Here is a 21896-nt window from a genome sequence, read left to right on the forward strand (position 1 = left end):
CTCCTATTATGCTCAAAGGGTAAAGGCAGTATCTCTCTGCCTGATATATCAATATATTATAAGGCTATCCAGATGGGCACTCCTAGCCAATGACCAATTGGAGGCCCCCTATTTAGATATAGAAAGAACTCTAATGAGAGTACATAGACATGCTCTTCTGTGTTTGCGTGAGGTTCCTCTCTCACTCTGCCCTAAGATGTGCTTTCTAACAAAGAGTATGCTCAACATTTATCGAAACTCCCCAGCCTCACCTCAAAATGGAAGTAAAGTGTCAAAATTGGTTACACTTAGTGTGCTACCTTACCTCTTTAACAATATGTGAGGCGGGGATAAGAGTTGGTGGCACTCCCTAGGAGGAACAAAGATAGGCGAGATGACAGAAACCAATCGTATACTTTCCTTGGAAAACATTCACATTAAACTAGAAAGAGATCCCCCTACCCAGATACAAATTTGGGATTTTAACAATATATGTAAGAGATACGAAAAAGCTACCTCCTCAACATTCCTAGATCCCACATGGTTTGGAAAATGTACAGCCCTTCCCTCGCCACTGAAAAAATCATTATCCGTCATCTATAACAACTTATTGAATCAAACTAGCATCTCCAAACCCTATTACTTATATCACTGGGAAAGAGACTTAGGGAGATGTTTCTCTGACATTGAATCTAACTTTATGCTTTCCCATGCAAAAGGTTTTTCTACCTGCATTCGATTTCAAGAAAACTCCTACAAAACCATCACTAGATGGTATAAGACACATTTCTATTGGGGTCTCTCCTACTGATCAATGCTGGAGATGCCAATCAGGAGTAGGATCCATGCTCCACATCTGGTGGTCTTGCCCACTATTGTCACAATATTGGAGGGATGTAGAGAACTCCATCAACTCCATCTGCTCTACCTCTATTAAACTTACTCCTGAGCTGATATTGCTTTGGCTCCCAACTTCCACCTTTCAACCTACCAAAGAAAACCTTCCAATGCATATGATTGCAACAGCAAAAATACCCATCCCTACTAAGTAGAGAGATACCTCACCTCCAAACATAAAAATGTGGTTTAATAAAATGCACCAGCTTAATAGAATGGAAGAACTGTTAGGTTGGGTCCATAGTAACAGACTCAAATATCTTGAGGTATGGCAACCCTGGAGGTGGGCTCAGGTTGTGAGGGATACAGACACTCTAGATCAGGTTGAAGAACAAGACCTTCAAGAGAGCATATGTTCAACCTAAGAAGTAGGGACCACTACTCGCTCTCGTAACCAATACGTTAACCCCGTTCCTCATCACCATTTATGGGAAATTCATATCCATACTTATTTATGCATACTTATCTACCTTCTTACCACTTCATAAGTATTTATCTAAACCTTTATGAGGTTTATCGACCTTCTGCCGCTTCGGAGCCTCGTTTTTTCCACCTTTCTGTTTATTTTGTATTTTATGTTCATTCTGATTATGATGTGCTTATATACATACACAGCTTTGTCTTATGTCATGCTGTAATGATACCTTATAATTATACATGCCGTGCACCGCAATTGTTATACACCATTGTTTTATTTCTTCTTGAAACAATAAAAAGAGATTATACAAACAAAATGGGACATGGTGTCAAAAAAACAGTCCAGCAAAATCTGCCTTCCAAAAACCGTATGGCATTACTTTCCTTCTGCGCCCTGCCGTGTGCCCGTACAGTGGTTTACGACCACATATGGGGTGTTTCTGTAAACTACAGAATCAGAGCCATAAATATTGAGTTTTGTTTGGCTCTTAACCTTTGCTTTGTAACTGGAAAAAAAATATTAGAATGGAAAATCTGCCCAAAAAGTGAAATTTTGAAATTGTATCTCTATTTTCCATTAATTCTTGTGCAACACCTAAAGGGTTAACAAAGTTTGTAAAATCAGTTTTGAATACCTTGAGGGTAGTTTCTAGAATGGGGTCATTTTTTGGTGGTTTCTATTATGTAAGCCTCACAAAGTGACTTCAAACTTGAACTGGTCCTTGAAAAGTGGGTTTTTGAAAATTTCTGAAAAATTTCAAGATTTGCTTCTAAACTTCTAAGCCTTGTAACATCCCCAAAAAATAAAATTACTATGTATTATAGAAGTAGAGAACGTGAAACTTGGAAATGTATTTTTATAAATAAAAATGAATTTTTTTGACTCCATTTTACCAGTGTCATGAAGTATATGTGCTGAAAAAACTAGCTCAGAATGGCCTGGATAAGTCAAAGCGTTTAAAAGTTATCACCACAGAAAGTGACACTGGTCAGATTTGCAAAAAATGACCTGGTCCTTAAGGTGAAAATTAGCCCGTTCCCTAAGGGGTTAAAGGGAACCTGTTGCCAACTCTATCTTGCCGATACTAACGGCAGCATAAAGTAGAGACAGGTGAGTTGATTTCAGCGGTCTGTCATTTAAAAGTTTAAAGTAAGTGATTGCCGAGAACCTACATCACAATTATTGCAGACTGGGCCTGGAAAAGAGTCACGGCCACCTGAGAAGAGTCATGGATTCCTGCTCTCCCACCCACCTGCTGATGACTGACAGTCTAATACTGAGTTTTCTCCCTTTCTCTCTAGGAGAGAACTGCCAATCATCAGCAGATGGGCGGGAGAGCAGGAGATTATGAATAACCATGACTCTTCTCAGGTAGATCTGACTCTTCTCCAGGCCTGGGCTGCAAATGATTATGATGCTGGTTCTCAGCAACCACTTACTTTTAGCTCATGAGTGACACACCGCTGACATCAGCATTTCTGTCACTATTTATGCTGCCCTCAGTAAGATCAGCATAAAGTTGATGACAGGTTCCCTTTAAATTTAGGACATTTACCATTGCGACATAACTAGCGTATTACTTTTTTCTATGGGTCAGAACAATTACGGCAATACCAAATATGTATTGTTAGTTTTTTTACTACTTTTGCACAATAATATAGCTTATATCATGCAAATATATTCTGCTATTTTCTGCCAATGAAGCCGTATGAGGGCTTGTTTGTGTGCAGGGAGAGATGTGGTTTTGATTGGTACCCTTTTGGGGTACATTGGACTTAGTAACATTTATTATTTCTTCGGGGTGAATAAAAAAAAATCTGCACTTTTTTATGCTGCTCTCAGGACGGTTTAACCCGTTTGCTACTAGCGCACACTAGCGTACATGTACGGCGCAGGCTGCTCTGGCTTAAATACCAGCGCCGTAGTACTATGGCGTTCTGATCAGGCGGGTGCAGGAGCTGCGCCCGCCCGATCAGCTGCAGGGGTCCGTCAGTGACTGATAGCCGAGCCCTGCTGTATGCGCCAGCATTGGTGAAAACATAGATGACGGCGCATTAACCCTGATTTGCCGCGGTCAGCGCTGACCGTGGTACGTGCGATGTCTGCGCAGGGAGGGAGCACCTATGGGGTGACGGGGATCCGATGGCTTGGACGGCAGCCTAATGCCTTCCTTAGGCATTGTGGCTGCCTTCACAGGCAAGCGGTCTGAAGTGTAATACACATTATGGCAAAAAATGGTTTTAAGTATTTTTAATAGCCTTTATTAACTTTATTATTTTTAGTCCCACTTGTAAACACCGCTTTTGTAATACAATGGTATATCTTATAGATCAATGCATTATAGCCTATCACTGTGATAGGCAGTATATTAGGCTGTGCCTGTGGCACAATTCAATAGATATACAGTCATGGCAGGCTTGGGTCCCTGTGTTAAGCCCCCAGCTGACATGGCAATGCATCTGCACCCCGCGATTGTGTTCATGGGTATCGTTGGTTACAGAGTGGGCCTTTTGAACTGTCAGCGTAGATGCTGTGGTTGCTACTGACTGCAGCATCTAGGAAGTTATCTCTGATCCCAGCTGTTATCCAAAGCGCTGTATCAGCACAGCCTGTGAGGTCTGTTCATATGTTCCTGCTACCCGTGCTAGAATTAATGGTGTGGGCAGCAGCAACTGAAGAGACTACACAGGCTGCACTGATACAGCACTCCAGACCAAAGAAAGTCTCATGCATGGAAATACACATGAGACTTTTTATAAAATTGCCTGTACAGGTGTCTATGACGCCTGTACTGGTGTTGCTGAATCCTCTGGCCGGGGGTTATTAAAGGGGTTGTCCAGTTTCATGATATTTATGACTCATCCTCAGTATAGGTCATCAATATCAGAATGCAAGAGGGTCTGACTCTGTTCGTCCCATTCACTTAAAGCTGACATGCAGTTCTCTTAGCTTAGCGATGTAGGCACAAGCAGGAGCCCGCTACGCTCAGCTAATCCTGGCATAGCCCCTACTCATTGCGCTGCGGCCCCATTGATAAAAATGTAAACTCCGTACTCCATACACCGTTGAACAGTCAGCGGTGTACAGAGAAGTAGATTTTAAGCGCACAGCGAAACATGCGCTTTAGGGAGGGAAAAGTGCAATAAAAATACAAAAAAACATTAATAACCTATATTACAAAAACCGTTATTAGGACATTAGGGATTTTTTTTTTCCTGACAATGTAACCAGGTGAGGGCTAATATATTAGATTCCCCTCGTTATCACTATTACTGTAACTTGTAATGGATATTGCTAGAGAAACGGTCCACATATTGTGTGGTAAAGAAAAGTGTAAAATTTAAACTTTATTGATGTTTTTGTGTGTGGGGTACAAGTGTTTGGTGTGACGTATTTTACACCATGATTTGGAGGCTGGTAAATGTCTGGGTCATGGCATCAATAAATGGCCTAATTTGGCGCAGAGTGGTGATTAGATGGGCAGACGCTCATCTTACTCCTATCCTTGTAAAAAAGACCCCCCTATGTAACAGAGAGCAAGTAAGCTCTCTGACTGATGGAGAAGAAGAGAAGAGATAACATGCACAGAAGTCCATATTACCCTCCCCCTGAGATACTGGCCTGTGTATGTTCCGCAATTTGCAAACCACACATGGCTACAATAGTAAATGCCTATTCTTGTCTCCATTGGCACCCGAGTTGCTGACATGGCAACCACGGGGTCTGTCATGTATGAAAGCCTATAAGGCCCAACCCTTAGGCTGGGTCTCCAAGGCAAATGCCAGTGTGAAACTGACTGTTTCAATTAGGTACAATATAGCAAGTATTGTACATAACAGAAAAATAAAAAATATATGGCTTTCAGAAAATGGAGATGCTTTGAGTAAAAGCTGTAAAACACAAACAAAACTATATAAATTTGTATCCCTGTAATCATACTGACCAGAAGAATAAAGATAACATGTATATTTCCTGCTTGATTTATGCTGCAATAGCAAAACCCCCCAAAAAATGGAGTTGCTGCCTTTATTTTATGCTGCTTACCAAAAGGCTAAATAAAAAGCAATCAAAAAGTTGCAGGTACACCAAAATAAAACCAATAATAATGGTAACTCATTCCACACAAAAAATAAGCCTCCACACAGCTCAGTCGAGAGAAAAATAAACATATAGGGGGTCATTTATCAAATTGGTGTAAAGTAGAACAGTCTTAGTTGCACATAGCAACCAATCAGATTCCTCCTTTCATTTCCCAAAGGTGCTGTCCAAAATTAAAGGTGCAATTTGATTGGTTAGTATGGGCAACTAAGCCAGTTCTACTTTACATCTGTTTGATAAATGACACGAATAGTTTTCAGAAAATGGTTGCATTGCTACCCAGAGAATGTTCAATAGCAACACGGTGACCGTAAAGCAATCCACCAAAATCCGCAAAAGCCAAATAGTGGTCTTTCCTTCTGAACACTACAGGGCACCCAAACAGTATTTTACGTCCACATTCATGGCATTTCCGTACCCTAGAGAACCCACCTAAATCAAAAGGACAATTTAAATTTCACACAAACTTGCAATTTTAATTTCACAAAGTTCGCTGCTCTTTAATTTCTGCAAAACACCTGTAGGGTCAAAATTCTCACCCAACCCTCTAATAAATACATGGAGAGGTGTAGTTTCTGATATAGGATCACTTCTCGGGGGTCCCATTTATTATTTCACCCAGAGCCTCTACAGTTGTCAGGACAAGATGCATAGATCACCACAATGCGCCTCTATTGCACATGGTGAACTTTTACTCCTCAGTGCTGTGGTATGTCCAGGCATATCTGGGAAAAAATAAAATATTTTCACTTTGCACCATTTGCTATGAATTTATTTTTGCTAAACACCTGTGGGTCAAAATGCTCACTACACCTATTAGTAAATTCTGTGAGAGGTCTGGTTTCTAAAATGTTTTTTCTTTTTTCATTTAACCTGAGAGCCTCTGCAGTTTTTGACCAGTGCTGTATACAGTAAATCCCTCAGGCCTCAGATGCACATGGTGATCTCTCTTTTCTGAATCCTGCTGTGTGTTCATACAGCAATTTTACAAATACATATTTAGTGTTGCCGTATTCAGGAGAAAATGAGTAACAAATTATGGGGTGATTTTTTTCTGATTCCCTGTTATAAATGATAAACTTGGGACTAAAGTGACATTTTCTTATAAGAAAAACTTTATTTTTTCCCTTTTCAAATCCAAGGTTTTGTAAATTCTATAAATTGCCTGTTGAGTCAAGGTGCTCACTGCACTCCTAGAAAAAATCCTTGGAGGTGTAGTTTCCGAAATGGGGTCTTTTTTGGGTTTCCACTGTTAGGGTACCTCAATCACTACAGATTCAAAATGGCACCTGAAAATTGTTCCAGTGAAATCTGCGCTCCCTGCTGTGTGCCCATGCAGAAGTTTATGACCATACATGTTGCTATATTCAGGAGAAAATAGATAAAAACTTCTAGCGTGCATTTCCTCCCGTTACCCCTTGTAAAAATGAAAACTTTGAACCAAAGGCATAATTTTATTTGTAAAATATGTAATTATTAAATTTTGCAGTCAAGTGTTTCTGAATTGTATGTAACGCCTGTTGGGAAAAAGTGCCGACAACAATATTCCTTAGGGGGTGCAGTTTCCAAAATGAGGCAACCTTTTTGCGGGTTTACACTGTAGGGGTGCATCAGGGGGTCTTAAAATGTGACATGGCACCAGAAAATGATTGCAGCGATATCTGCCCTCCAAAAGCCATATGGTGCTCCTTTCCTTTCAGAGCCCTGCGGTGTGTCCATACAGCAGTTTACAAGCACATATGGGGTGTTACAGTATTCAGAAGAAAATAGGTAACAAGTAGCAGGGTGCATTTTCTCCTAGGTTCATTTCTCCTCTAAGCGGTTTAAAATCCACAAATATTAAATTACAAAATGATGCCGACACAAAGTAGACATATGTGGAGGAATGTAAAGTAATAATTATTTTATGAGGTATCACTATCTGTCTCAAAAGCAGAGAAATTTGAATTTTTACAATTTTTAAAATTTTCCATAGATTTGGAATTAAAAATAAAATAAAAATGAAACATATGGACTCAAATTTACCACTAAGTTGAAGTAAAATGTGTCATGAGAAATCAACCTCAGAATGGCCTAGATAAGTAAACGCATTCCAAAATTAAAGTAAATAAAGTGACATACAGTAGGTTGGATTAGCAAAAAATTGCCTTTCAGGAATGTGAAATGTTTAAATTGGTCCTGGGTTAAAGTACTACAAAAAAAGTACACCTAGCATATAAAGAGTGCCTACCTATCAAACCTGACCTAAACCCCACAGAGAATGAGGTATTGTCAATAGGAAGATGAGAGACATCAGATCCAACAATGCAGACAAGCTGAAGGCCTCTATCTAAGCAACCTTAACACCTCAGCAGTGCCACAGGCTGATTGCCTCCATGCCGTGCCAAATTGATGCAGTAATTCATACAAAAGGAGCCCCAACCAACTATTTAGTGCATATATTGTACATACTTTTCAGTTGGCTAACATTTCCATATTAATTTTTTTTTTTATTGGTCTTATATAATATTCAAATTCATGAGATACTGACTTTTGGGTTTTCATTAGCTGTAAGCTATAATCATCAACATTAAAATAAATAAATGCTTTAACTAGATCACTCCTTGTATAATGAATCTATATATGAATTGAACTACAGAAATAAATGACCTTTTCAATGATATTCTATTTTATTAGGATGCACCAGTACATTATATAGGTGGATTTTTTTAAAGAGAATAAGAGGATAAGAATAAAAGTGAGAAGAATAGTTTTATATTCTTTAATAATTGCAAAAACATTTTTGGCACAAAATACATTACAATAATCACAAAAACATCCATTATAGAAGTAGAACAACTAAAATAATAGAGGACGCATTTCCATCAAATGACGTATTTCCATCAAATGTGTGTCTCCTGACGGACCGCACTGACTATAAAATAAACGCCACCTGATGGACCACACTGCCAATAAAATGGACGCCACTTGATGGACCACACTGACTATAAAATGAATGCTACATTATGAACCGCACCAACTATAAAGTTAATGCTACCTGATAAACCGCACTGACTATAAAATGAATGCCACCTCATGGACTGCACTGACTATAAAATGAACACTACCTGATGGACAACAATAACTATAAAATGAATGCTAACAACCTCTGCAGAGATGTACTGTAATGGAGGCCACACGTGGTACATACTTTATGTCTTCATGTATACACTATAGACATAAAAATAATATCAGGACAACCGTGATTATATACTATATAAGTTGTTTAATCTCCTGCATAACTCCACATGCGACCCAGCTTTCTAAAGCTGCTGAAAAGCAAATCTGCACAATTATGCAGTAAAGGGAGGAATCATCAATGCATAACTGGGCGGATTAGCTATTCAGCTGTATATACTATGGCTGGCGCTATGTATATTACTACAGCTGCTACTATTGGCCCTATTGCTGGCACCATTACCAAATCTATTTTGTATTATTACGAGATTCCTTTCAACAACATGGCCAAGCTCACTGTATAGACAAAAATTATCAAGACTAAACCCAGCACCCCAACTTCCTCCACTAACATCAAAAAAGCAGAGGGAGGGATTAGAAGATAAGTGTTTGGCTTTGGGCTAAAACTTAAGGGCATTATTCTGGCGCTCCCCTAGTATTCACCCATATACAGGGTAGAGTTGTTGCGGGTATCAAAATTCCGATACCCAATTGATACTTTTGTCCCGGTATCGATACGATACCGGGATTTCCATTTTTTCAATACTGGGCTGCGTTGCTGCGCAGTCTAGTACCACAGAACATAAGCACGCTGCTGTCAGCGCGCTTATGTTCCCTCAGCAGCACAGGGGAGAAGGAAGCAGTGTCTCCCTCCCCCTGTGCTGCTGCTGCCACCAATGAACGGAGAGAGGGGCGGAGGAGGGGCAGGCGCACTGCGCCACCAATGGTAGGACTTTCCTACACAGAGCAGTGCCCAAAGATGTCCCAGCACTTACCATTATTCCTGGGCGCCGCTCCGTTTGCCCGCAGCGCCCCCATTACTGTCTTCTCTAGTGGGCGTTCCTTCTCCCTGCGCTGCGATTGGACAGCGCTACAGCCAGGGAGAAGGAACGCCCACTAGAGAAGCTGATGTCTCCTCCCCATTGCTCCGATAGTAATTAGCATATGGAGCAGGAGAGGAGACAGTAATGTGGCACTGCGGGCGAACGGAGCCGCTTTGTTTACCCTAATACTGAAAGTCTGGACCCATATAAAAAAGTATTTAACACATAATAAAGGAGGGGGGTGCCTGCAGCAGAATCCGTTGCCGGCACCCTGCCCCTGACAGGGAGCTGCGATCAGCGGCAGTTAACCCCTCAGGTGCGGCACCTGAGGGGTTAACAGCCGCTGATCTGCCAGTACCCGCCTCCTGTATTAAGGGGTAATTATCATTGGTGGCGCAGTGCGCCCCCCCTCAACCCCCCACCCCATTAAAATCATTGGCACAGTGCCCCCTCCCCCCACCCCAAGTATTAAAATCATTGGTGGCAGTGGCCACAGGGTCCTCCCCCTCATTGGGTGGCAGTGGCCACAGGGTCCTCTCCCTTCACCCTCATTGGTGGCAGTGGCAGCTTCTGATCGGAGCCCCAGCAGTGTAAGCCTGGGGCTCTGATCGGTTACCATGGCAGCCAGGATACTACTGAAGCCCTGGCTGCCATGGCAATATCCCCGATGCTGTGTGTACTATGCACAGGGCAGCAGGGACAGTGTGAGGTCCTATTCACCCTGATAGAGCTCTATCAGGGTAAATAGGACAAGGGATGAAAAAAATCTGAGGTTCTGGCCCCTAAGGGGGGAAATAGTTATTAAATAAAAAGTGCAAAAAAAAAAATGTAAAAAAACCCACCAAAATATTAAGTATGACTCACCCCCTTTCCCAATTTCACATATAAAATGTTTAAACAATAAATAAACATATTACATATCGCCACATCAGAAAAGTCCAAACTATTAAAATATCAAAAAAAGCTATGCGGTGAACGTCGGAACAGAAAAAATTAATAAAAACTGTGCGATTCGCCATTTAAAAAAATGCAGAATGCACGTGGTATCTAATGGTATCGAGTATCGCAATACTTTTTTATGGTATCGAAACCGAATCAAAAATTTGGTATCGCAACAACTCTAATACAGGGACTGGACTTTACCTCCTGAGATAGTCCCGGTGTAGATGGTAGCTGACCCACTGGGGTCAGGGACTCTAGCGCAAGCACCAGAAGCTCAGGGTACAAATAACACACCAAAAACACAGGAAATCAAAACTGCATGTATCGTCTGGACAGTAACCAAGACTACAATACTGGTTTTTCAGTGATCCACTGGTTGTGCTATCAGGTCCCCTACCTCTGTAGCTGGTAACAAGGAAATGGGGTTGGCTGCCATCTCTCTGAGAAGTTTCAGGGGGGCTATGGGTGAAGGGCAGAGGCTAACAGCACTCTGTCCTGTTGCCAGCTCTCCTGCTGGGAAGTAAACTGCCAGTTTGGTGACCTCGCAGAGAGTCTCCATGGTCACTGATTGTTGTAGACAGAGGCCTGTAGAGCTTTTCCCTGATGGCAACTCTTCAGCTGGGGCTAGTAGTTCCTCTGCATCGGCCTGCGGTCGGGGAGAGGGGCTGCCTGCACTGGCTCCCTGGAGTTTCAGAGGTGCATTTTGTGCTGGGCAGATGTCAGCAGTACCCTGCCCTGATGCCAGCTCTTCAGCTGGGGCTAGTAGTTCCTCTGCATCGGCCTGCGGTCGGTGAGAGGGGCTGCCTGCACTGGCTCCCTGGAGTTTCAGAGGTGCATTTTGTGCTGGGCAGATGTCAGCAGTACCCTGCCCTGATGCCAGCTCTTCAGCTGGGACTAGTAGTTTCATGACATCTGTAGTTGCTGGGGCATGCTGTTGAGCAATTTCAAACAGTCTTTGGTATGCCTGTTCCAGCTCCCATTCCTGTGTAACTAAAAAGTCCAAATTAGTCCACAATCCGAGCTCACTGGGGAGTTCCAACTCCCTAAAATCAGGTATGTCCTCCCTTCTCCACTCCTCTGCACTCCTAAATTGTGGATCCTCCTGGAATGCCTCAAATATAAGTCTTGGGCCGCCGAAGTCATAGCCCTCTGTGGGATCATTGTTCTCCAGCCATGGACACAATTGGTTGACATACCACTGTAGTGCCTAAAACCCATCATACAGCATCAGTTCCGTTTGGAGCAGCTCATCCATCTCAGACAGCCATTCTTCCCGCGGCTGCTCTCCCAGGAAAGGAACACACAAGTCCCATTGTTGCCAGTATCGTTCCTCAGATGTAGGGAGGACCTTGCCACAATAGTGCTGCTGCAATTGAAGAGTCTCCCTCCAGATCTCCCGGCACAAAGCGTCTCTCCTTCTCAGCATCTCCTGGGCAGAACCAGGATTCTGGAGCTGGGACAGCGCTTCCATGGCCATAGGAAACTGTGGCTCTTCTCCTATGTCAGCAGAAAACTTGGTCCCGGTGGTGATTTGATTGTCTCCTTAGGCAAGGAAGAGAATCCCACTGCTGCCACCAATGTGATGGACCCCCAGTACTCAGGAAGAGTATGTCCGCCTCTGTATTCTTCCTTACTCAGGAGATAAAAACCGCTGGTCCTTAGCTCCCAGTTTTCCCCAGTCACTGGTTGAGACTCAGTGTACCGTAGGTGAAATAAAGTCTGCTTTATTGAGCAACTGCACAAACGTATATTTGCTGACAGTATTTTGAAACAAGTTACACAGTATAACATAATTACACATTTAACTCAAACTGATAACCATGTCGTCACAGTCTGGATCCATGAAAGGTCCTCTTTAAATACCCAGGGATCCTCAGCCATGAGCTGGGGAATGGATTTGGATGCACGCGTACACTGGCCCCTAGCAAAGGGGAGGCCCCTAGCAAAGCATTAGGCAGGAGTATGGAGGCATCAGCAGTGGCCTTTTAAATCCAGCCCACTATTATAAATATTTTTTGTATTTACACTTGTGTTCCTGGAATAAAGTTAAAATAGCGCCACTTTCTGTTTCTATTGAACAGTCTCTGTACATACTGAGGTGGAAACGCATGCTCAGTTCTGCCTTTCTCTCTGCTCAAACGGATATGTCTTGTATGACCTTATGGTGGACACAAAGTTTAAAATAAAATAAAATAAAATAAAAATTCCCCAATTAAGTCATAAAAAAAATGTTAATATAGATAAAAAATAATAAAATAGACATATTTGGTATTGTCGCGTCCATGACGACCGGCTCAGGTGAACGCTGTAAAAAATAAAATAAATAAACATTAGCTGAAACTACCTCACTTCCCAAAAAACATAATATTAATTGATCAAAAAGTCATATGTACCCCAAAATAGTAGCAATAAAAACATTACATCATCCATCAAAAAATGAGCCCCCACACGAGACCAAAAAAATTATAAAAATATGGCTCTAAGAAAATGTCAACACAAAAACATGATAATTTTTTTTATGTTCTTATTGTGCAAAACGTAAAAATAAAACAAAAAAACTAGACATATTTGGTATTGTTGCATCCGTAACGACTGGATATACAAAAATATCACATGATCTACCCTATCAAGTGAATGGTGTAAAAAAAATATATAGAAAAATGACACCAAACAGTTCACCTCCCAAAAAAATGAGATAAAAAGCTACCAGAAAGCCAAATGTACCCCAAAATTGTGCCAATAAAAACTACAGCTTGTCCCGCAAAAAGTTAGCCCTCATGAAGCTCGGTCAACAAAAAAATATAAAAGTTATTGCTCATAAAAACCACGACAGAAAATTCCATGTTAGAAAATTCAAATTGTGGGGGGATATTCTCCTGTTATCTTTTGTGAAAAATAAACGCCTGTTGGGCCAAAGTGCTGGCTACACCCCTTAAAAATTCCTTGGGTGGTGTAGTTTACACAATGTGGTCAGTTTTTTTGGGTTTTCACAGTAGGGGTACTTCAGGATCTCTTTAAATGCAACATAGTGCCCTAAGACGCCTGTTGGGTCAAAGTGCTCGATACACCCCTTAAAATTTCCTTGGGTGGTGTAGTTTACAAAATGTGGTCACTTTCTGGGGGTTTTCACTGTGGGGGTATCTCAGGATCTCTTCAAATGCAACATACCTTTCCAGCAAAATCTGCCCTGCAAAAACCATATGGCGCTCCTTGCCTTCTGAGCCCTGCCGTGTGCCCATACAGCGGTATACAACCACATATGGGGTGTTTCTGTAAACTGCAGAATCAGGGTAATAAATATTAAGGTTTGCTTTGTTGTTAACCCATGATGTGTTACAGGAAAAAATTGATTGAAATGGAAAATCTGCAAAAAAAGTGAAATTTTAAAATGTCACCTCTATTTTGCTTTAATTCCAGTTTTAAATAGTTTGAGGGGTGTCGTTTCTAAAACGGGGTATTTATGGGTGGTTTCTATTATGTGAGCTCCTCAAAATGACTTCAGAACTGAACTGGTCCGTAAAAAAAAAAAAATTTTGGAAATTTTCTTAAAAATTTCAAAAATTGCTTCTAAAACTCTACACCTTCTAATGTCCTAAAAAAAAAAAAATTAACGTATTTTTTGCCCTATAAGACCCATGGCAGTGCATCTTATTGGGCGAATACTGCCATTTACACTGATACATCGCCGAACGCGATGCTGCACAGCATGGCCGGTGGTGTATCAGCAGGGAGGGAGGAGAGGTGGGGGCCAGCATCTGGCGTTGTAATGGCAGCAGGGCCCGGTGCAGTCACTGTATTTTATTACACCAGGTCACGCTCACTGTAGTATTAATAGGTAACATGTAGGCATGGGCGCTGTTTTAAACTATAGTAATCCTCTGCAGCATAGGGAAATCCATGTAGTACGGTACTCACTTGAAACTTCTGTAGGCAGGCCGGGTGCGCGGCAGCAGCGTAACGTCATTCACTACGTCACTCGCCTGCTCCACCTGCATCATTCATAAAGTGGGAAGAGCAGGCGCGTGACGTAGTGAATGACATTACGCTGCCGTCACCTGCCCTGCCTACAGGAGTTTCAAGTGAGTACCGTACTACATGGATTTCACTATGCTGCAGAGGATTACTATAGTTTAAAACAGCACCTATGCCTACACGTTAACTACTAATACTACAGTGAGCGGGGCCCGGTGTAATAAAATACAGTGACTGCATCGGGCCCCACTGCCATTACAACACCAGATGCCGGCCCCCATACCTTGTATTGGGAGTCATTCACTATTTTACACAGGGACACTGTTATGGGGGGGAGATCTGTGGATGACACTGTTATGGGGGGGGGGGGGATCTGTGGATGACACATATATAGCATAAGATGCTATATATGTGTTATGCACAGATCCTCCTCATAGCAGTGTCATCCACAGATCCCCCCATAACAGTGCCATCCACAGATCCCCCATAACAGTGCCATCCACAGATTCCCCATAACAGTGCCATCCACAGATCCCCCATAACAGTGCCATCCACAGATCCCCCATAACAGTGCCATCCACAGATTCCCCATAACAGTGCCATCCACAGATCCCCCATAACAGTGCCATCCACAGATTCCCCATAACAGTGCCATCCACAGATCCCCCATAACAGTGCCATCCACAGATTCTCCATAACAGTGCCATCCACAGATCCCCCATAACAGTGCCATCCACAGATCCCCCATAACAGTGCCATCCACAGATCCCCCATAACAGTGCCATCCACAGATCCCCCATAACAGTGCCATCCACAGATCCCCCATAACAGTGCCATCCACAGATCCCCCACAACAGTGCCATCCACAGATCCCCCATAACAGTGTCATCCACAGATCACCCATAATAGTGTCATCCACAAACCACCATTAGTTCAAAACCCACCAAAAGCACACCTTTTGGTTCAAAAATATTTTTTTTATTGTCCTCCTCTAAAAGCTAGGTGCGTCTTCCGGACAGGTGAGTCTTATACAGCGAAAAATACAGTGCATTACTAAAATCATGCCAACATAAAGTAGACATATGGTAAATGTTAATTAGTTAATCAATGAGTATTTTATGAGGTATCACTATCTGTCTTAAAAGCAGAGAGATTTAAATTTAGAAAACAGTGAATTTTTTAAAATTTTCGTAAACTTTTGCATTTTTTTTTATAAATAAAGGTGAGATATATTGACTCAAATTTACCATTAACATGATGTACAATTTGTCACGAGAAAACAAACTCTGAACGGCTCGAATAAGTAAAAGCATTCCAGCAAAGCATTACCACATAAAGTGAGATGTCAGATTTGCAAAATTAGGCCTGATCAGGAAGTGGGTAAATGGCCCAGTCTAGAAGTGGTTAAGAAAATCACAGCAAAAAAAAGATGACATTACCGAAATGTGTGAGCAAAGTCTTCTCATTTGCTCAGCATCTCCTCTGAGAAACAGAGAAGACGCATCTGGCTTGCTGCACCAGAGGCAAGACTAAGCATGTGTGTCACAGAAACACATAAAGGCTGTTCTACAGAAATAGATAGATGGCACAATTCTAACACTAGGAGGGAAGGGATGCAAATGAGCTCTTAACAAGCTCTGCCTCTAATGCCACCAGATGTAAGGCAGCTATCCTGTAAGTCAATGTTCAGCTCTTAAAATAACCCTTGAGACATAACTTGGATAATAAATAAGCCAGCACCTCATCTGCAGGCAGCTGTTTCGGGGAGATTGCTCCTCATCAGTGCAGAGCAGAGAGTACTGGCTTAACTGGGTGAGAGGCCTGTGTCTGGGTAAGGGGGGAACTAACGCTCCTTACGCACTGATTAAGGTACTCTCTCCCTAAGCAGAATTAGTTCCCCCCTTATTCTAACACTATTCCTGCAATATGTGAACATATAAGCATTTTTTTTATAAGTGTGACTACTAAAAATCCACACAACAGAAAAAAGGCATAACACACACCATACGGTAAGTGTCATGCATTACTTATATTCTGTTAAATGACTTTCTGGGACTGGCATTCAGCATTGGGCACCACCACATGGAATGGAGCTTGGCCCAGCCACATCCATCCAGTGAAGTATTGTCCCCACATCAGATTCACTTTCTCTGTTTTTGTGGTATGAATACTACAAAATGTTTATAAATATGGACTTGGTGTAACTATACGCTATGGGGGAGATTTGCTCCAATGGTGTAAAGTAGAACTGGCTTAGTTGCCCATATCAACCAATCAGATTCCACCTTTCATTTTCCAAATGAGCTGTTAAAAATGAAAGGTGGAATCTGGTTGCTATAGGCAACTGAGTCAGGTTTACTTTACACCAATTTAATGAATGTCCCCCTATATTCTTCCTGGGAGGGCCTCCTTAAATTAAAAGGGTTCTCCAAGATTTTACAACTGATGACCTATCCTGAGGATAGATCATCAGTATTAAAGTCTCGGAAAACCCGTTTAATGAGAGTGTAACTGCAGATGATGCGGCCTCAAGCTTTTATGAAACCTTAAAGGGGTTGTGCACTTTTTTAAAATATTGATGACCTTTCCTCAGGATAGGTCATCAATATCAGAACGGCGGGGGTCCGACTCCCAGTGCCCCTGCCTATCAGCCGGAGCAGTGAGCAGGCGTGATTACAAATATGCAGTCACTTAAAGTGGCCATGTAGCCCTACGTGTAGGCTCAGTTTATAGTGAATTTGTTTGAGTGTCTCTTCACTAATACGCTGTCATTACAAACTATATCACAAATCTGCTTTTAGAGTATACCACTGTCTACAGAAGCAAATTAAAGACAAGCTTTATGGAAAGAGTTTACTAATTGTTTTGCAGCATGTGAGACAAATAAAAAAGTTACAATTTATTTGTAACTTAATCCAGAAGTGACAACCACTATGAATGTACTTTAACAACAATACAGAAATAACGCTGACATCCGTGTAAATAATACATTGCAATTACCAAACCTTGTGGCTCGGCGCTAATTGGGCTGCAACTGTACTTGTTGGCTGCACTTGTACAGTACAAGCTATCTGAAACAAACAGCATATACAGCTAGCGGCCAACAATTCTAAAAACAGCATAGCACAGTGATCTATGTTGTTTACACATCCTGGCAGAGTAGGTGGCAAGAAGGACTGTAACACTGTGCAGGGAAAAACTTGTGAAAGTTTGACCTTACGCCTATCCATATTTTACCCACATCTAAGGCTACATGCACACGAACTTTGTTTGTTTCCGTGTCCATTCCATTTTTTTTTGCGGATAGGATGCAGACCCATTCATTTTAATAGGTCGGCAAAAAATGCAGACAGCACACCACGTGCTATTCCGTAGCCCTGCAAAAAAAATAGAACATGTCCTATTCTTGTCCGTTTTAGGCATTGTTACAGTGGATTCACAAAAACAAATGGATGGCATACGGATGTCATCAGTTTTTCTTTTTTTTGCGGATCCGCAATTTGCGGACCGCAAAACACATACGGTCGTGTGCATGTAGCCTAATTGTCACAAATATCTCCAATGGATGTAGTCCAGAGCCACAATGTAACAATCAGTGGGTGTGGAACCACTGTCTCAACCAACTGGTTTGACTTTGGGCTAAATCTGAAGGCGTTATCCTGGCAGTCCCGTGGTATTTACCCTTTATCCCCTATTCAGGGATCTGCAACCGCCTTGAGTAGTTATGGTTGACAGCTGACTCACAGGGGTCATAGACACTGTTGAGGAGCACCAAGTGATCAGGTAAAACCATAGTCAGTAAAGGATGAGTTCAGGGCAGGCAAAGATTGTTCGAATCCGTGGGACAGGTCCAGGGTCAGGGAAGGTAGCAAAGGGTCAATATGGAAATTAGACACAGGAATCAAGAAAAGGTTGTTACACAAGCAGACAAATGCAACCACACACCTTATGAAGGGGCAAGTAAGCAAAATACAGCTATTGCTCAGACACCTCTCCCTAGGGAAAGGTGCTTTAAGCCATTGGCCGGTGAAGATTGGCGTGTGGGCGTTCTGGCCCTTTTAAGGGCCCGGAAGTGCGCATACCCTACAGGACCGGGAAAGAGGTCTAACAACCAGGGGCAGGCTGTGGCTTCCAGCAGAGAAGAATCCGCAGAGCCAGGGTGAGTGAATAGGTGTCTGTGTCCACCCATAAAAGTGGGACAGTGGCAGGCCCAGGATGCCAACCCAACTGAAAATAAAAATCCATAGAAAAATGGAGCAATGGCACGGAACATGAAGAGGACCAGATGGTTCCTGCCTCTGTATGTGCGTTCTCAATAAAGGATTTGCCCAGGATTTTGATATTGATGGCCTATTCTCCACACTACCACCAATCGGCTGTCTGGCACTGAAAATCACACCATTCGGCTACATGCACACGACCGTATCTGAAAAAAAAAAAAAAAATGGATGATGTCCGTATGCCATCCGTTTTTTTTTTGTTTTGTGGATGCATTCTAACAATGCCTAAAACGGACAAGAATAAGACATTTTCTATTTTATTTGCGGCGCTATGGAGCGGAGATACTGATTCGGACAGCACAGGGTGCGCTGTCTGCATTTTTTGCGGACCCATTGAAATTAATAGGTCCGTATCCTATCCGCAAAAAAAACGGAACGGACACGGAAACAAGAAACGTTTGTGTGCATGTAGCCTAACTATACATCTCCATCCACTGTGTGGCGGACAGAGCTGGTAATTGCAATTACCAGCTCTGTCCACTAAAAAATGGATAGAGCTGTGTATTTACAGAGTTATGGGATATTAGACCTCCGCCAATCTGATATTGATTGCCTGAGGATAGTGTATCACCAGTAAAATCCTTGAATACAATAATACAACCGCATACATCCGCCATGAACAGATTAGTTTGTATTTTCTGTAACATTGACAAGACGGATCCGTCATGAAATACATTGATTGGTGACTGATCAGAGGCAAACTGATGCATTCTGAGCTGATCCTTTTTCCATTCAGAATGCATTAGGGTGAAACTGATCCGTTTTGGACCGCTTGTGAGAGCCCTGAACAGATCTCAGAAACGGAAAGTCAAAACGCCAGTGTGAAAGTAGCCTAACTCAGCTAGCTTGCCCTTTAAAAAGGACCTGTCACCAAGAAATGCAGTGCAATCTTCAAGCAGTAGGTTATAGATCAGGAGAAGCTGAGCAGATTGATATATAGTTTTGAGGAAAAAGATTCAGAAAAACTTGTATTTTATATATTTTAATCTCAGCTCATACTGACAGTCACTGTTCAAGGGTAAGGTGTTATCAGTGACTGACAACTATCTCTGTGTATACACACTTACACAGAAATCTATCAATCTCTGATAACAACTCCCCCGTGTACAGCTATCAGTAACTGTCACAAATGAGGTAAAGGAGTAAACACCACACCGACAACCAGGGGGAATGGAAAAGCCACTAGGCCTCAACGCTAGCGGTAGGAAAGGGTCACCACCTAAAGAACCCTACTCCTGGCCCTGACTCCTAATGGTGTGGGCACCCCTTGAAGGTAGAAATGCCCATACACAGGAACCTGGAAGCCCTGGAGACCCTGAGGAGCCTTAAAGATATTGGCAGGGCTGAGATAACACGTTCCTTCCAAGATGAAGGAACAAGTGTCTCCCTGAGGCCTAGCAACCACAACCAAGGGGAAAAGACAAAATACAAACAAGTGAGACATTTAGCTTCTGTTGTAGAAGGATGAGCAGGAACTCAGGGAGAACCACACAGCTCTTTCCAAAACCAAATGAAGAAATCTATAACATAGTCAGAAGGGTAGGATCAGACTATAAAGGGTAGAAGTGATGACCCCTGAGCAACATTGGTCATTAACCCTATCAACACTGAATCAAGATAAATCAAGGAGGCTGTTAGATTCCTCCACTCTCAGCCAGTCTCATTGATCTCCTTACATCAGTCACCTGAGGGAATGTGGCAGTAACTGACAGCTATCTCTGTATACACACTTGATGCATGAACAATGCACTGCACAAGTCCTCTATAACAACTGCCCATCGTCTTTTGATTGCAAAGGCACAGGTCTTGAGTCTGCAATGACGTCTTTTGGTACCCATCTGTCAAAGACAGCCAGGGACCCTGAGGAGAAGACAACTCTTTTTGCCTTCTCTTTCAAGTCTGCACTGCCATCAGTGAGCTAGGTATTAAACAGAGGTAGCAGCAAAACAATTATAAAAACACATATAAACCTTGATGGTGCACAGGATCCAAGGCAGCTTCAGCCATTCCAAGACATACAATAGAAAAGCAAATCCGGCAAATCAATAAAATAAACTGTAGCCTCTATTCCATGATTATTAAAATATGATCACATTGTGTCCATGAGCAGAAACAAACCACCATTCTAGATCAGTGTGTTATTTCTACTTAAGGATACGATATGATCATATTTTAATAAGAATGGAATAGTGGCTACAGTTTATTTCATTGGCGTGCCGGATTTGCTTTTCTATTGTATGCAAAAATATGCTATGTAATGGATGTGGATATATGTGCTATAGAATGAATTATTTTTCACCTAGGAAATCTCATAGGTGAGCACCCACTTACTCCTCCTTGTACTCTATGCAAGGAACATTCACAAGTATTTAGCAACCTGCATTTAGCAAGGTCCATATGGGGACTAAAAGTCGTCCCTATAGAGAATCCTTGTTTCTGGGCTGCAGATCCATATTTTCATGGGAGAAGTGCCGCACAAAAACAATGATTTTTGGTGCTGACTGAAAGACACGATCACCCAATGCAGGCACCCTTCAATTATCAGGAATAAACGTTCCTACACATCCTCATCTCCAATATCTGACCTGATCATCAGTCAATGTAAAATAACCCTAATTCTATGCCATCATTGAACATACAGTGAAGGCAATTTCCACCAATGGATTCCACGAATACCTTAGACTGTGGGATCTCTTCTTTATTTCGCTCCAGCAGAGGTTCATGTTGATGAAATCCAAGATTCCTCTGTATGCTGAAGATCTAAGAACTGCAAGAGAAAATGAAAAGCGTAAATAAATCCCAAGAGCAATTCAAACAGGACTAGATACTGATCACGTAATGACAGTATTGTTTTAGTGTATTTACAAAAGTCATTGCAGAAGGCTACCTCACTAGTAGAAGATTCTCATCTGGATTGTAATCAGAAGACAAAGACATTCCAAGGATGAAACATTGAGGAGGTAGATATGGAAATTGTTAGAAAAATTAGATATAGAATGTAAGATAAAAGAGTAAAAACTATACTTCAGAAAGAGAGGACAGAAAGGTATTTGGACAACAGTGAGAAAAGAACTGTCTCAAAAGAGCATAGATACCCATGTCCCCTCCTCCTCCCTTAGGAATGTCATTTGGGGGATTGTAACTCGTGTGCCCTTTTCCTAAAGAAATCAGGCTTTGTCTGGGATACATTCCAGTCACTCCCCAATGTTATCTGCCATATAAACACTGAGCATTTCTAGGCAGGAGAAAAATGTATCATCACATGGTAAC

The 21896-nt window shown here is 42.0% G+C and overlaps 1 protein-coding gene across 1 annotated transcript in view; it reads right to left on the reverse strand.

The window, feature by feature from the left end:
- DRP2 (dystrophin related protein 2) overlaps positions 1 to 21603 on the reverse strand; it is a 353198-nt gene extending 331595 nt beyond the window's left edge. The window contains exons 1-2 of the mRNA XM_044306534.1: positions 21514 to 21603; positions 21303 to 21393 (exon numbers count right to left, since the gene is read on the reverse strand). Coding sequence (XP_044162469.1) covers positions 21303 to 21349 — 47 coding nt within the window. The 5' untranslated portion in view covers positions 21350 to 21393; positions 21514 to 21603. The remainder of the gene's footprint in view (positions 1 to 21302; positions 21394 to 21513) is intronic.
- Between the last annotated feature and the right edge of the window lie 293 nt (positions 21604 to 21896).

The sequence above is a fragment of the Bufo gargarizans genome, chromosome 9 (assembly GCF_014858855.1).
Source record: "Bufo gargarizans isolate SCDJY-AF-19 chromosome 9, ASM1485885v1, whole genome shotgun sequence".
NCBI classification, from domain to species: Eukaryota; Metazoa; Chordata; class Amphibia; order Anura; family Bufonidae; genus Bufo; species Bufo gargarizans.